Source organism: Chrysochloris asiatica, unplaced genomic scaffold (assembly GCF_000296735.1).
Source record: "Chrysochloris asiatica unplaced genomic scaffold, ChrAsi1.0 scaffold00004, whole genome shotgun sequence".
In the NCBI taxonomy this organism is placed as follows: Eukaryota; Metazoa; Chordata; class Mammalia; order Afrosoricida; family Chrysochloridae; genus Chrysochloris; species Chrysochloris asiatica.
In genome coordinates this window covers 538,149-556,053 of record NW_006408522.1, presented here as the reverse complement: position 1 = coordinate 556,053, position 17,905 = coordinate 538,149, and the positions used below count along the sequence as shown (strand labels likewise).

At 38.5% G+C, this 17,905-nt stretch overlaps 1 protein-coding gene across 1 annotated transcript in view; it reads left to right on the top strand.

Annotated features, from left to right (window-relative positions):
• The window catches only part of MAP2K5 (mitogen-activated protein kinase kinase 5), a 349,068-nt gene that overhangs the window by 25,422 nt on the left and 305,741 nt on the right, over positions 1-17,905 (top strand). Inside the window, exon 3 of the mRNA XM_006831503.1 lies at positions 12,218-12,285. Within this exon, the coding sequence (XP_006831566.1) occupies positions 12,218-12,285 (68 nt within the window). The remainder of the gene's footprint in view (positions 1-12,217; positions 12,286-17,905) is intronic.

Here is a 17,905-nt window from a genome sequence, read left to right as displayed (position 1 = left end):
ATTTTTGTGTCTATGTTCATGAGGGATATTGGTCTGTAGTTTTCTTTCTTAGTGATGTCCTTCCCTGGTTTTAGTATGAGGGTTATGCTTGCTTCATAAAAAGTATTGGGAAGTTTTCCATCGTCCTCTATATTCTGGAATAATTTGAGTAGAATTGGTGACAGCTCTCATCTGAGTCTGGACTTCTTTTGGTTGGGAGTTTTTGGATGACCTGATCAATTTCTTCTTTTGTTATGGGTCTGTTCAAGTTTTCTACTTCACTCTGTGTAAGTTTTGGGAGGTCGTGTTTTTCTAAAAAATGCGTCCATCTCTTCTAAGTTTTCGAATTTGTTGGAGTACAACTCTTCATAGTTTTTTTTTTTTTTTTATGCTTTTGATTTCATTTGGTTCTGTTGAGACATTGCCCGTCATTACCATTGTTTTTAACAAAAAATTAACAAAAAGTTTGACCATTTTTTCAGTGATAGAAAAAAAAAAAAGTTATACTGAGCAGCAACTGTCTTCTGTCTTTCCACAATGTGGAACTATATTTTTGGATAAATTCCTAGGAATTGGAACTGCTGAGATGAAAAGCATTTATATTTAAGTTTTAATAGCTAGTACCATGTTGGAGTCCTGGTGTAGCGCTGTGGGTTAATTTGCTGGACTGCAAAGTTGGTTTGAACTGCAAGACCAGCAGTTTGAGCTTAACATTTGCTCCTTGGAAACCCTGAAGAGGGTTGCTATGGGTCAGAACCGACTTGACAGCACTTAACAATGACAACAGTACCATGTTGCCCCCTAAAATGATAGAACCATTTCCCTCTATCTTCGCCAACTGTGGGTATTTATAAATTTGATAGATAAAATAGATGATTATATTACTGTTTCAGTTTATATTTCTTTCATTATAAATGAGATTGAGTAGCTTTATTTGTAGTTTGGTCATTTGTATTAGTTCCTTTGAACTTTTTTTGGGTCAGTTGCTGTTTTCCTATTATGTTATTGAGGTCTTCAGCATTAAGAAAATTTGGCACTTTCTCTTATATATTGCACATATTTCTGCACAGTTAATTTCTTTCTTTTAAACTTGTTTTAGTTGAGTTTTTCCCCCTTCATTTAAAAATCTATTGAGATTATTTGCTATAAAAGGCTTTTGCCTGTGTGGGTCCTGACAGGCTGTGGACAACACTGTGAAGAATGAGTATTCTGGAACACTTCACTGTGCTCATGAGGACCTGTATATAGACCAAGAGGCAGTTGTTTGAACAGAACAAGGGGATACTGAATGGCTTAAAATCAGGAAAGGTGTGCACCAAGGTTGTATTCTTTCACCATATTTACTCAATCTGTGAGCAAATAATCTAAGAAACTGGATTATGTGAAGAAGATTGTGGCATCAGGACTGGAGGAAGACTCATTAACAATCTGCAATATGCAGATGATGCAACCTTACTTACTGAAAATGAATTAAAATACTGATGAAGATCAAAGACCACAGCCTTCAGTATGGATTGCACCTCAGTGTAAATAAAACAAAAATCCTCACCACTGGACCAATAAATAACATCATGATAAATGGAGAAAAGATTGAAGCTGTCAAAGACTTCATTTTCCTTGGATCCACTGTTAACTCTCATGGAAGCAACAGTCAAGAAATCAAAAATGTACAGCATTAGGCAAATTTGCTGCACAAGATCTCTTTAAAGTGTTCAGAAGCAAAGATGTCAGTTTGAGGACTAAGGTGTACCTGACCCAAGCCTTGGTATTTCATATGCATATGAAAGTTGGAAATGAATAAAAAAGACCATAGAAGAATTGATGCATTTGAGTTATGGTGTTGGAGAAGAATATTAAAAATACCATGGACTGCCAGAAGAACTAATAAATCTGTATTGGAAGAAGTACAGCCGAGTGCTCCTTAGAAGCCAGGATGGTAAGACTTCATCTTTCATACTTCAGATGTATTATCAGGAGGAACCAGTCCCTGGAGAAGGATATCATGCTTAGTAAGGTGGAGGGTCAGCAAAAAAGAAGAAGACCCCAACAGTATGGATTGGCTCAGTGCCAGCAGCAATGGGCTTAAGCTTAGCAACGATTGTGAGGATGGCGCAGGACAGGGCAATGTTTTGTTCTGTTGTACCAAGGATCACCAAGGGGCAGAAGTGACCTGATAACACCTAGCAACAACAACAACAGTGTTGAGATATGTAAGATTTTTACATAGTTAAGTTTATCATATTTTCCTTTGTGATTTTTGGATGTATGTCATACTTAGAAAGGTGTTTCATGTTCTAGGATATTGAAGGAACATTGAGTCATATTTATTTTTCTATTTTAATGAGACTAAACACACACACATTAGGTATGTATAGAAATATATATGTATGTATATGTGTGCTTTTTTTTTTTTTTTAATTTCTTGTATCCGGATCACTTAATTTTGGTGAAAGGAGTCAGGTGACAATCCAACTTTATTGTTCAAAAGATCGTTATATCCATGCCAGTTAATGAATAATTTTCTTTTCCCAAATGTGAGAATAGTTCCCAAATGTGAGAAGCTAAATTCTATTACTATTAAAAAATCCTGTATGTTTACATGTATGGGACTTACAGTTATATAAGCCCAGATACCCTTGCTGATTTTTCAGTTTCATTAGTAGATTAATGCATACGTGAGGTAATAAAAATCAACCGTGCCCACGAATGAGTTTCCTGTGTTCGTTTCCTAGATTTTCTCTGAAAAAGTTACTGGTGTCACTGGACAGTAAAATCTCACTAGTGACTTGAAAGATGCACTGTTAAGTCTACTTAGGAAAATGCTGATGTCTGTCACAGGGACCACCTAGTCTCACTTTTCCATGGGATTGTCTTCCCATATTCTGGTCAATAGCCCTCATAATCTTTGTACTAATTAAACCATGTGTCTGTGTTTGGGTTCAGAAAATGGATAAACGTTTATGTCTTTCTTCAGCCAGGATCATTTCACTTCTCATTGAATTGAATCCTCTTCAGGTTTAAAAAAAAAAATTTTTTTTTAATGTCTGGAAGATTATTTTCCTTTTCAGGCAACAGGCTTTAAATTAGCATATCTTATTTCATTTACAAATTGGCTGGGTAGTACAGATTGGGATTGTTAATGTGTTTGGCTGCTAACCAAGGTTGAAGGTACAAATCCACCCCGAGGCACCTTGGAAGAAAGGCCTGGTGATCTACTTCCAAAAACTTAGAGATTGAGAACCCTAGAAGCATAGTTCTACTCTGACACACATGAGGTTATCAGGAGTTAGAATTAGCTCCACAGCAAAAGTTTTGTTTGTTTGTTGTATAATATAATGATTTAAAGCAAAACTGTAACTACATAGCCTGTATGTTTTTGAAGGAATCCTGGTGTGGTGCTGCAAGATAATGTACTGGACTCCAAGGTAGAGTTGACCTGCAAGGTGGTGGTTCATACCCATCAGCTGCTTCTCAGAAACCCTATTCAGGCTCACTATGAGTTGGAACTGACTCGGTGGCACTCAACAACAACAACAGTGATGACTTAAAATATTTACTGCTGAAGATCAAAGACCATAGCCTTCAGTATAGTTTGCACCTCAATGGAAAGAAAACAAAACTCAGCATTACTGGACCAATAAATAATATCACGATAAATGAAGAAAAGATTGATGTTGTCAAAGACTTCATTTTGCTTGGGTCCATCATCAACACTCATGGGAGCAACAGTCAAGAAATTGAACGACTTACTACATTAGCACATCTGCTGCACAAGACCTCTTTAAAGTGTTCATGAGCAAAGATGTCAGTTTGAAGACTAAGGTGCATCTGACCTAAGCCATGGTATTTCCAATGCCTCATATGCATGTGAAGTTAGTGAATAAGGAAGACTGTAGAAGAATTGATGAATTTGCATTGTGGTGTTGGAGAAGAATATTGAAAGTACCTTCGACTGCCAGAAGAACAAACAGATCTGTGTTGGAAGAAGTACAGCCTGAGTTCCACTTAGAAGCCAGGATAGTGAGACTTCGTCTCTCTTGTGCTTTTGACATGTTGTCAGGAGGGATTAGTCCCTGGAGATGGGGCATCATTCTTGGTAAAGTCGAAGGTCAAGGAAAAAGAAAAAATCTCCCAGTGAGGTAGATTGGCACAGTGGCAGCAGTAGTGGATTCAGATCTAACAACAATTGTGAGGATAGTGTTGGGCCTCACAGTGTATAAGGCTGCTATGAGGCGGAACCGACTCATCGGCACTTACCAGCAACAATCATGACCTTATGTGCAACAGCATGAAGCACTGCCCAATCATGTGTCATCATCCTGATCACCAGCATGTTTAAGTTCTTCATTGTGGCTTTTGTGCTAGTTCAGCTCACTGATGGTCTCTCTCAGCCTCATTGACCATCGACTTCAACAAACATGATGTTTTCCTCCTGTGATTGAGCTGTTCTGATGTGTCTAAAGCAAAGGAGCCAGACAGTGTTCAGGTACAATCCATAAGGTTCTCGATGGCTGATTTTCAGAAGTAGATAGCCAAGCCGCTCCTCCTAATCTGACTTCATCTGGAAGCTTGGCTGAAACCTGTCCACCATGTTAATTAATAGTTGAAACTTGAGTGACATAGTTTCCAGCATGACAGCAACATGCAAACCACCATAGTACAACTGACAGATGTGTGATAGTAGCACGTAATCGACATTCAATGTGTGTGTCTGTAGTGTATGTATAGGTGAAGGAATGAATTGATACAGATAAACATTCCATTCACCAGCAAATGCTATTGGCTCTAGCTTAAAATATAATCAACATGTGATGTCTTCTCAAAACTTCAGCTCTGTATAGACCACTATCACCTCTTACCTGGAGAAGGACTGTGGTTTCCAAAATGACCTCTCTTTTTCACATGGCAGCCAGAGTGATACTGCTATCAAAAGTCTCCAGTGGTTCCTGTTATTCAGGAGGAAAAGCCAAGCCCTGAAAATGCCCTGCAAGGACCTACACTTTCTCATTCGCCTCATGCTCCGTGGCCTCACTATTCCTTCTGTCAGGTCACCCTGTCTCATTCTCTTCCAGCTGTTCTGAAGATGCCAGACATTTTTCTAATTTTGCATTTGTTATTTCGCCTGTCTGAAACACTTTCCCCCAGGTATCCACATGGCCTATTCCCTCACCTCCTTCATTCTTTTCACTAGAATGTAAGCTCCAAGAGGGCAGATATATATATATACTTTTACTGCCCATGGTGAAGTCCTGGTGTGGCGCTACAGGATAAACACTGGACCACAAGGTCGGTTTGAATTACAAAGTCAGCAATCCAAATTCCCCAGCCACTCCTCGGAAATCCTATACAGGGTAGCTATTAGTCAGAACCAACTCGATGGTACCTAACAACACAACAACAATCATCCATAGTGTCCAGAACAACGCCTGGTACACTTGGTGAATATGAAGATTTAACCGGAGGAATTATGGTTCTAGACCTGACAAGCTAATCAGACTTCACACTTGAGAGGAGGGGCTCCGAACTTCACCACTTCTCTGGTAGTTTCCTGTTGATGTCTTTCTAACATCTACCTGTATGTTTTCATTTCTGGCTTCTTGCTTTAGAAAAATGCCTTTGCTGTAGTTCTAATCGATCCCCACCTGGCTCAGGAGGGATGTGACAAGTGATATATAATGTATTGCCTTAACTTACTGTGATTCTTTATAGAAGCTTGAGTGTTCCTTTCAGCAGCCCACATGAGCCCCTGTCTCTTCAGTAGCTTATTTGGCTGAGTACTCCCAGCTCCGTGTGTTTACTGGGTGATACTGTGCTTGTCATTCTGACCGCCTCTTACCTGAGGCTGCCTCTCCTCTATTGGGCCTTTATGTTCATTCACTTGGTTTCTCTTTTGGATTGCATGTTGCTTCAAATAAAATCTCAAACAACATATGGCCTGTTATGATTCTCTTTTCCCAAACTCTGCCATTTTGTATATTTGTGACACACTGCAGATTTTGTGAAGATTGCTTCATAATATTTGTTTACCATCTGCTGCACTCTATTTAGTATCTTGCTAGGATTTTTTTCCCTCCATTTTAAGTGACATTAACAAAATCCAGCCAGTACATATACTTTCTGGTTCTACTTTTGCTTCCCTAATGTGCTGGAAAATCATATTACTGTGCTCCAGGCAACTAGAGAAGCCTGGAATTCTCATTGTGAGCCAGTGTATCAGCTCCATCCCCGCGTCTTCCTGGTCATATCCAGTAATGCTTTTTTTGGTCAGATGGCAAAGAACCTCCATGTATAAGACAACAAAGAGTTCAAATTATTTTTTTCCTACTTCTTTCTACATAATACCACAACTTTCTCCTCTTTACTGAATAGTTATACTTTTGAAACTCTTTGTGCTACTTTATTTAGTTAAGTTTTAATGATTTATAGTTCAGTGGGAACACTTTTTATAGCTAATCCAGTTTGGTAGGCAAATGGACTTGCTGGATAGACTGTATATGCCCAGCTTTTTGTTCAAAAAATATTTTCAGTTTTGGTTTTATTAAATTGTTTGATGTGTATGTCCCTTTTGTCCCTTCACTAACTTCTCACACAATGAGTTCACTGTTGTTAGAAAGAAGTATATTTTCACCTTAAATGATAAAACTCACCTCTTGGGCTGCCACCAGAAGGTCAGAGGGAGCGTGAAGTTTGCTTTTTGACTAGAACTGTCAATCTTCTCGTGTGTGGTTTCTAGAGCGATGGGGATGTTTTTCTGCCTCAGTCTCCTCTTTGACAACCACAAGGAGTCTTCATGAAAACAACTAATCACAAATATTAAAAGAGTGAAGTAGAGACCTCCCCAAAGAGTAATTTGTAAAGAAAATGAATACCTACATACAGTTGGTGATGGGGAAGTCAGAGACCAAAACCAACCAACCAACCAAAAAGAGCCAAATATTCAGAAAAAAAGAATTAAAAAAATAACACACAAAAAAAGGAGAGCCAAATATTCAGAAAAAAGAATACCCCCCACCCCCCAAAAAAGCCAAATACTCAGATAAAATAAATTTGATCTCTTGTTCATTATGGGGTCATGTCAGCCTGATTTCACCCCCAGATTCTGTTTCACCCCAGATCAGATCAGCTGAAGTCTTTCTCTAGGAGTCAGATCTCTTATGAAATACCTCTAACCTTTGACCTCTAATCTTAGAGTAAAAAAGCTACCTAGGCTTTTGTCATCCGTTTTTAAATCTACCAAAACCAAAGTGCAGAGTCCTGGTGTGGCGCTGTGGGTTAATGCGCTAGACTGCAAAGCCGTTTGAACTGCAAGGTTGGCGGTTCAAGCTGACCAGCTACTCCTTGGAAACCCTATACAGGGTCGCTATGGGTTGGAATCGATTCGACAGCACTTGACAACAACAACAAACCAAAGTGCGCTTGTCGTGTTTTATAGCTGCTTTTATGAAACTTCTTGGCAGATATTTTTTCTGGCAGCTGACTTCTCGCACAGTTTTTTTAATTGAAGTAATTCCTCAGAGATTCATACACTTCTAGAATCCTGTGTTTTCAGTAGCCTTAAAAATCCTGATATGGCACTGTTGGATAAGAACTGGACTGCTAACCACAAGGTTGGCAGTTCAATCCTACCAGCTGCTCCACCAAAACCCTATCTATACATAGTTGCTATGATTTGGAACCAACTCAGCAGCACTTAACAGCATCAAAGGTTCAAGCCAGAACTTTGAGAACGCCACCCATCCCCATTTTTTTGGTCTTGACTTAGAGAGAATGTGATTTACATGGTCTTTCTAGAATCTGTGCCCTCTCTTTCAAGTTATAAAAGGGTGTTTTTTTTTTTTCCTTTTTCTCCGTTTTCTTTCTTTTTAAAGTTTTTATTATAGTGTTTTGTTTTGTTTTTTTAAGTTTTTATTGTGAGTTATGTGAGTTTACATGGGAGAACACCAACTTTACATTCATCCTATTGTATTTCATTTCATTGCAATGATTACAATCCCCTCGATCATAATCAAACAATCAAAGGCTACACCCCACAGGCCTGCCCCCTGGCCATCAGCACACAGCCCCTCTCCCTCTCTGAGTCCAGTGTCCCCAGCTACTCCATGTGTCCATGTCATCGTCTCTGCCTCCATTTCTGGAGTCATTGCCTGTCTGGGCAGGGTCCTGCACTCCGCTCTTCTCACCTGATGGTCCCAGGGACCTCCGCTCTTGGACTGCAAAATCAATCACTCCCCTCCTTTTTTTTTTTCAAATGTTTTATTGTGAATTATTTGATAGTTTACATGAGAGAACTTTAGTTTTACATTCATTCCATCGTATATCATCTCATTGCCATGGTTCCAATCCCCTCCATGTATCATCCACCAACCAAAGGGTATATCCTAGATAGCTGCCCTAGAGTGTTTTTTAATCTGCTTTATTAAACTTTAAGTGTACCTCCCACCCTATCCCAGACAAACAATATATTATTGAGATCTTGAATGGACTGAGATTAGAATCTGAAGTCTTTTTTGTAACCATCATCAATATAGCTAGTTGTTGTTGTTATGTGCTGAGGAGTCGGTTCCGACTCATAGCGACCCTGTACAAGGTTTCCGAAGCTGTAAATCTTTACAGGAGCAGAAAGCCTCATCTTTCTCCCGCAGAACAGCTGGTAGTTTTGAACTGCTGACAGTGAGGTTAACAGCCCAATTCATAACCGCTATGGTACCAGAGCTCCTTCTATAGCTAGTTTTGTTTGTGTTTGTTAGGTGTCATCGAGTCGGCACCAACTCATAGCGACCTTATGCACAGCAGAACAAAACAATGTCCGATCCTGGGCCAACCTTTTTACTGTTGCCACACTTGAGTCCATCGATGCTGTTACCTGGCCGATCCATCTCGTTGGGGGTCTTCCTCTTTTTCTCTGACCCTCCATCTTACCAAACATGATAGCCTTCTCCAGCGACTTTCCCTCCTGACAATATGTCCAAAGTATGAGAGACGAAGTTTGGCCATCTTGGCCTCCAAGGAGCACCCTGGCTGCACTTCTTCCAAAACAGATCTATTGGTTCTTTTGGCAGCCCATGGCACTTTTAATATTCTCCTCCAGTACCATAACTCAAAGGCATCAATTCTTCTATGGTCTTCCTTATTCACTGTCCAGCTTTCACATCCATATGAGGTTATTGAAAATACCATGGCTTCGGTCAGGCGCACCTTAGTCCGTAAGCTGATATCTTTGCTCTTCAACACTTTAAAAAGGTCTTGTGCAGAAGATTTGCCTAATGCAATATGTCGTCTGATCTCTTGACTGCTGTTTCATAAGTGTTGATAGTTGATCCAAGAAGAATGAAGTCCTTGACAACTTCAATCTTTTCTCCATTGATAAGAATGTTGTTTACTGGTCCAGTGGTGAGGATTTTTGTTTTCTTGACATTGAGATGTAATCCATACCGAAGGCTGTGCTCTTTGATCTTCATCAGTAAATGCTTCAAGTCCTCTTCACTTTCAGCAAGCAAGGTTGTATCATCACAGGTTGTTACTGAGTCTTCCTCCAATTCTGATGCCATGTTTTTCTTCGTAGAATCCAGTTTCTCTATTATTTGCTTAGCATACAGGTTGAATAAGTATGGTGAAAGAATACAACCTTGTCGCACACCTTTCTTAATTTTAAAACACTCAGTGTTCCCATGTTCTGTTTGAACAACTGCTCTTGGTCCAGATACAGATTCTTCATGAGCACAACTAGGTGTTCTGGAATACTCATACTTCTCAATGTTGTCCATAGCTTGTCATGATCCACACAATTGAAAGCCTTTACATAGTCAATAAAGCACTATAGCTAGTAGTGGTGTAGAAAAGAGATTTACAGAATACTCTCTTGTTCAGACTGGGAATGGTTTTTTAACCAAATTCAGGGCTTCGTCATGAATAAACCATTTTAACCCACATTTAAACAGAGAATTTAACCTGATTTTAAAGGAAAAATGTGATGTGCTTAAAGGTGTGGCACTATATAACATTGTATATCTGTTTCCCACTCTGTCTCCTACATTTTAAAGAAAACTTTTGGATTTAACTTTGAACATGTTAAAATTTCTAGAACTTATGTAGAAATTCCTTTCTTCTGTTTCCAAAACTAGAATGGCACCCCCACCCAGACCCCACCCTAGTTTGGCCCTATAGAGTCTCTGTACTTTAAAAAAGAATAAAGAAAGCGCTGGACTCCTATAATATAGTTCTTTATGTACTTAACATCCCTCAGGAATGTGCTTTCTTTGTTTTGAAAGTGACCAGCTTTTATACCAAGTATGCAGCTTTGATACCCCAAAACAGGTGACTCTTGGTAGCTTACTACTCAAAGTAGCAATTCGCCCCAACTCCCAGCTAGTTCTAAGACAGTGTGACTTGATGATTCTGGTTCAGATTCAGTTGGAGAAGCATTTAAGTGGGAAGCAACTCAGATCCAGGATGACGGATCCAGGAACCAATCCTTTGGATTTGAGAGTTGTTTTTTGGCTTGGTCCTTGAGTGCGGCTGGCCCTAGTGCTGAGTTCCATCATGCTGTCAGATGGCTGTTGGCTGCTGAGGAGAAACAGGAAGTAGCATTTTGCTGGAATTGGGAGACAGCACTGGTTTCCCTGTAGGGTTTCCATAGCCTGGTCTCAGAGCATGGGCTATCTTCAGAACTGCAGCTGAAAAGGTGGGACAGGCAAGATCCATGTTTAAACCAACATTGCCTGCGTTTTCAGTAAGAGTTGTTCCCCAGAACATGCCTTGCAAGTGTTATTGTCTTCATGATGGAATTTTTTTGTTCCAGGTTATCCAGGTCTCTGATCAGAGCAACCTTGCATCTGATCACGTTAGCAATTATATGCCCAAGTGTGACCAAAGAACAATAATAATGATTGTTTTTGCAAATGTGCCAGAGCTGAGGCATTGACACAATTACCTCAAGAGACTGTGTGCTTCTTCCAAGAATTCTGCCTTTACTCAAAACTTTTAAACACTTTTGACATTTTCTTTTCGACTGTGCTTTTAATGTCTACCACATAGGCCATTGTCACTATTGACAAATCTTTATCTTTAGAAGGATAAAGTAGCTGATTAAATATTTAGAAATAGCCAGAAGTCATTCTGAGTCCTGCCTGACACATGGTTTGGGTACAGGATCAAGCCACAATTCTATTTTGGATTTAAAATAGAGATCCAATCTGAAGTCAATTCTTTCTTGATGTTTGATAGCACTTATGCAAGTGTGTGGTGGTGGCTGTTTGCCGTGGAGTCGGTTCCGACTCATAGCGATCCTGTACAAGGCTTTAAATCTTTACGGGAGCAGAACACCTCCTCTTTCTCCCGCAGAACAGCTGGAGCTCTGGTAGCATAGTGGTTACAAATCGGGCTGCGATCCGCAAGGTCAGCAGTTTGAAACTACCAGCTGTTCTACAAGTACGTAGGATAAGCACTTGACTATGAGATCAGTTTCATCCACAAAGTCACCAGTTCAAACTCACAGTCACTCCTTGGAAAACCTATGCATGGTCGCTATGAGTAAGATCAAAACTGACTCGACGACACTTAAAAGCAACAGTTTTAATTCTTTTGTCAAGATGAATATTGTGAGTGGCATGAGCAATATTTCAATTTTCAACTGCCCCTAAAATTGTTTTAGTTCTTTATTGCAACAAGGAGCCCTGGTGGTACGGTGGTTAAAGTGCTTGATCACTAAATGAAAGGCCTGTAGTGTAAACCCACCAGCAACTCTGCAGAAGCAAGATAAGGCAGTCTGCTTCCAGAAAGATCAGAACCTGGGAGCCCTGAGGTAGTTCTGCTCAGTGTTATAGAGTCAGAGTCGCTATGGATTTGAATGAACTCAAAGGCAATTGTTTTTATTTACTGATATATTAATTGTATTCTGGACCCCTGGTGTGGCACTGTTGGATAAGTACTGGACCTCAAGATCAGTTTGGACTGCAAGGTCAGAGGTTCAAACTCACCAGTCGCTCCTCAGAAACACTATACAGAGTTGCTATGAGTTGGAACCAACTCAACAGCACTTACCAACAATTGTAGTCTGAACAAAAAACAGAATAAAGCAAATCAATGGCCCCAATGTTTCTCAAAACAAGAATGTTGAAAGTTTGGATGTCAAGTTGTAAAAAAAACAATTATATTCCTACCTGGCATGATTTTTGTACATTAAAAAAAAAAAAAAAAAAGGTACAAATCTTATTCATTATGTGATGTTGCTTTTAAACAGATGAAGATGAAGATGGTGATCGAATTACGGTGAGAAGTGATGAAGAAATGAAGGCAATGCTGTCATATGTAAGTATATTACAAATGAGGACTATTTTATCAAATGTTAATGTAATTGAGGATGATGTTCCCCGGGCGAAGTGAGGATATGAAGCTAAATTGCAGTTGCCATAACATTTTTCTGTATAATATATAAGGTTTTCAAAGATTTCCTTATGTGAAAGTTAAGGGCATTCTTTTCAAAGGACTTGTACACTTACTGATCATATCATGAACATTAAGAATAATGCATCTTAATGACTTTTGCATTAGGTATGGTGCAGACTAAATGGACTATCAATTTCCTGTATTTTTTATGCAGTATTTAAAGTAACGGCTCATTAAAAATGAACCCCTGGGCTCTAAAAAATTTTTCAAAATCTACTTTCAACTGGAGATCTCTTTCACCCTTCCAAACAGACTCTACTATAATGTAGCTGCAGGCTTAATATGGATACACGATTTAAAGATGTACTCTCAGTTATTTTATGTACTACCCCTCCCACGCCTACCCCAAGATGAACTACAGGGTTACTTACTGAATCATAGTGATTTGAATAAGTCCAGAAATGACTTTTCTTTTGTGTTTCAAATTTCACTGAAAATTTGCGTTAACATTTGTTTCCAAGGAAAGTAGATAAATGAGAAAAAAGGGTGCATTTCCAAAAACTTTAATACTTAGCTTGATAAATTCAACTTCCGCCAAGAGACATAGCTTTCCTGAGCCCTGATATGCGCTTTTCTCTCTTTTGTTTTATGTTGTCTGAGTTTGTAATCTGTTTACAAAACCCTCTCTAGTGATGTGGTGGAAAAAGCATTGGACTGGAAGCCAGGAGACCACAGCTCTCCTCTGGCTTCCTGGCCTTAGGCAAATCACTTAACCTTTCTGTGCTGCAGTTGCCTCATCTGTCAATTGTGGATAATAATACTTGTCCTTTCTATTGCACAGGGTCATTGTAATGATCAAATGGGATAATAGATGTGAGAGCCCTTTGAAAAGTTAAAAGTTCTATACAAATGCAAAGTGGTATTATGGTGGAAATGATGGAATCGGGACTATGCCTTTCACTGAATCTCTAATCTTAGTCAACCCTTAGGTTGTAGATTTTTGATAGACCTTTGCTTAAACCTGGATGTTGTTTCATTGTAATGAAAACTGTAAAATATCTGTGTGGGTTTTCTCCAATAGTTTTAATTTAGGGTAGGAGGAAAGAGAACAAGAAGAATGGCATGATTAACAGAGCATTGCTTTCCAACCAGCACAGAGTAGGAAAAAGTCAATTTCCCATTGACTTCCCATTAACTTATGTGGGAGTCTTTGTGTACTGAGAATTTAGAGCTGGGCTCATCAGTACCTTGAAAGGCAGGGTAGGATTGTCTACAGAAAGGCCTAGCCACTAGTATTGATAGATTGGCTAACTCTCCTGAGAATGTGACATGCTTATTTTTGGAAGACACACACACAGATGGGTTCTGGTTTTTCAGATATGTCCATTGCAAGAACTAATTATCAGTGAACTTTCATTATGTTTCTGACATAACCATACACAAGGGTGTGTTTTCAGTAATGTGCTTCTGGAAAGATTTGACAGATTGGGCTTTTTGAGAAACATTACTGTGGGTGAGCATGGTGATAGTAGTAATAATTTCCATTTCTAAGTGCTTGCTATATACTAGATGCTTGAGGTCTTTTATTTTATTTACTTTTAATAATCACTCTGTGAGGTATGCATTATCATCCCTGTGTTTTAGATGAGAACGCTATGGTTAAGAGACTTGCCCAAGGTCTTAGAACAAGTATAAATATGAATATGGAATTTAAGTTCAGACCCTCATACCATGCTCACTCACTGTTTTACAATGCTTCTCCCCATCTGCTGCTGGCAAATTATTATTAAATTCAGAGTGATTTGTGTGTATATAATACCTTAGTTGAGATATCTGTAGCATCTGTTCCTTACATACTTAAACTCTTTTCCCTCAAATTCAGTGTTTAATTATTTTTTTGTTGTAGGCAAATATTATAGTTATGTAATTGTCTTTACTCTTAACAGTTGCTAAGGATTCTTGGGAGCTACTCTTCGTCTAGAAAGATACCATCTAGCTCACTGATTCTCAGACAGTGAGATCTTTGTGAACCAATCAAGGTTTCATTTTTATATTGGGGGATGGTAACTTTTAGTTTTTCCAAATAGACACATTAATATAATATCAATGACCCAATAAAATTACTGTTACCATCATCTATTTAAAAACACAAAATAGTGTCATTTAAAGACCCAAACAGTGGCCTGAACATAATGTCAGGAGTAAAGACGGCCATTATTTTTTAAGTGAGTAAATGTGTTGTTGTTGTTAGGTGCCATTGAGTCAATACAGACCCATAGTGACCTTACGCACAACAGAATGAAACACTGCCTGATCCTAGGCCAGCCTTACCACTGTTGCCACGCTTGAGTCCATCGATGCTGCCCCTTGGCTAATCCATCTCATTGGGGGTCTTCCTCTTTTTCTCTGACCCTCCACCTTACCAAACAGCTTTATGTAAACTTCACTACATTAGTATTTTTCTTTGAATGTGCTGTGAAGGGTGAAAACGTTTTTAAGAATTGGTACTGGTCTGTAGATTATGGTTTGGCTGCTTTTTTTCAAATCCAGATCTTCTCATTAAATTAACCCAACAGATATTTATAGATGGAAAACTGAAAACTCCCAAGAATTGATTTACTTAAGGTAGAACTCTGTTGTTCTGATTGTGAGTGTTTGGGCCAAATATTTCAAGATGAAAATATCCCTGAGAGAGATAAAGTGTTAAGTAACTTAAGTCTTCAATGAGATTTTCTTTCTCTCCTGTCAGATGCAGTAGCCCCTACCCACACATACCCTTGGTTTATGCAGAGTCAGACTCTAAATAGACATTTCAAAAGTAAAGAGTGCTGGACTGAGTCTCTTTCTCACTATTGGTTCGTTGTCATTTTGATATGTCTCTCGCTTCTTATTGTTGAAATTCCATTGGGTTCCAGTTTTATCATAGCGAGAATCATTTAGACCTAATAGCACAATAGATTTTTGATTGATAATCCTCACGATTACCATCCTATTATTCAAAACTTGCATTTGGCTCTGAAACACTTTGTCTCAGGATTTGGTGTGGTGGCATAGGGAAGATACTGACAGATGTCCAAATAATTTCTAAAAAGTCAGCTTGGTTTCTCCTGTGGGATTTGTGATCACCTTAGTATTTCTTTGAAAGCAACATGAAAGAAAGCAAAACTGGAAACACTTGTAGTAATTTACTCATTCTTTCCCATTAATTACAAATATTAAGAAAATAAACAATCTACATATCGGCAAGAGAATACAAAATTCCTTTTGCAACATTTGGGTTGAAACTTGCAGTATTACCTTTTGTTTGTTGTTTGTAGACAAGCATTCTCTGGCTTTGAGCCAACAAAGGCCTAAGTTTTAATCAGTAATTTCAATAGATTTTTGTATTAGACCTGAAAATGTTGCCTATTTAATTGAAAACTTATCAATTATTTAAATCGCTGGCAGCCTTAGGCTGCTCATTTGATGTGGGCCGTAATAATGGCATACAGTGGTTTTGATGCATGTGACACATGGAATACCGTATTGTGGTGAGGATTTGTCATGACAATAGGCTGTTGTGTGCTGTTAAATAATAACTAACATATTTAAGCTAAAGTCTGTTGTCACACATTAGTAGCATTTTATGTAAGTTATTTACAAGTCATATTCTTTTCTTCATTAGATATATTTTTAAGAGATAATGAGAAGAAAACAAAGCTATAATAAATTGTCTTTTAAGAAAATATAAAGTCATTTGGTCTCCAAGGAGATATTTAATGTATTGAAAGAATTCAGCAGCCAAGTGTTATTACAGCACCATTGTGATACTTCTCTGCGTTTTGTTATGAGTTTGTGTTAATCAACAATCTGTTTTTATAGCGTAGTTTCTTGTAAGTTATGTTGTTAGAATATTCCACTTTTGGGATCATGGCTTTTCCTCTGATACTATTGTATCTTTTTAATTCCTCCATAAAGTATTTTTTTAATTAGAATGTGAAATTCTTTATTGGAAAAAATACATATATAATCTACATATTCTGAAAACTAAATACCTGATCATTACTAATTATTTAAAGGGCCCTATTAAATATTCCCTTAATGTAGTTTAGCTTTTTTTTTTTTTTTTTTTTTTTTACTCTTTTTTTTTATGTTGGAGTTTTGTACTTTAGGAAGCCTAAAATTCTCTTAGTGGAAATTGATGGCACCTGTTTTATTTCTCATAACTTTTTTTTTTTTTTTTTTTTTGCCTCTTTTGTTTTCTAGAAAATTTACCAATAGTACGCTATGCTTCTTACATTACTCTGTATTTGTTGTCTGGAAGCACTGCTTCCTTTCCTTAGAGCATTAACTAACAAGGCCAAGCCCTGTTTATTGGTTCAGCATAAGCTTTATCTATCACTCAAGACCAGTTCTAGGAAGGGGTTATTTTAATGTTAACCTTTGCTTATGGATGACCTTTCATTACGAAACTCAGCAGTAGATCTTGCTTTTCTAAGCAGTTTCATATTTGTTTCAGCTAAATCCTTATGTCTAATAAAGGATTTATTTCACCTCGTTCTTTCAACACTGAGAGGCTTTTGTGAGTGGAGTGCAGTATTAACAAGAGTAATTTTCTTCATTTTGCCCATTCTCTCTCTTTGTACCATTTCCCACATTGCCAGAAAAGTATGGGATGAGTTTTACTGTAATATCTGCCTTTATGGCAGAGACCTTGTGTTTAAAAGGAGTGTAAGTATTCCCTTTGGTATACTTGACCATAGTGTTCCTTGTTAGACGTTGGATGCCATGAGGGAATACACTTTTTGCCCTCTGAGCACCTTGTAAATTGGGATCTCGTTAGCTTCGTCCTAGTATGCATAGCTTGGAGATGACCTCCATAACCATGTAATTACTCAGGTAGAGTTGGAGAGCCCCCATATTGGCCCTCTTGTTCAGCTCTTTCATTTTACAGATAAGGAAATGGCAGCCCATGGAAATCAGATTCAGGGACCCCTGTTGGCACAGTGGATTAAGTGCTAGGCTGCTAACCAAAATGCTGGCAGTTTGATTCCACTAATCACTCCAAGGGAGAAAGATGAGACAGTCTGCTTCCATAAAGAGTTGTTGTTGTTAGGTACCATTGAGTCATTACCTACTCAGAGGGACCCTGTGCCCAACAGAACGGAACACTGCCCAGTCCCACGCCAACCTCACAGTTGTTGCCACACTTGAGCCCATTGATGCTGCCACTTTGCCAATCCATTTTGCTGGGGGTCTTCCTCTTTTTCTCTGACCCTACACCTTACCAAACATGATATCCTTCTCCAGAGACTAGTCCCTCCTGATAATATGTCCGAAGTATGAAAGATGAGAGACGATGTCTTGCCAACACAGCTTGGTTTTTCTCTTGGTATTTTCAATATTCTCCTCCAACACCATAACTCAAATGCATTAGTTCTTCTATGCTCTTCCTTATTCACTGTCCAACTTTCGCATGTATATGAGGTTATTGAAACTATTGTGGCTTGGGTCAGGCACACTTTAGTCCTCAAAGTGACATCTTTGCTCTTGAACACTTTAA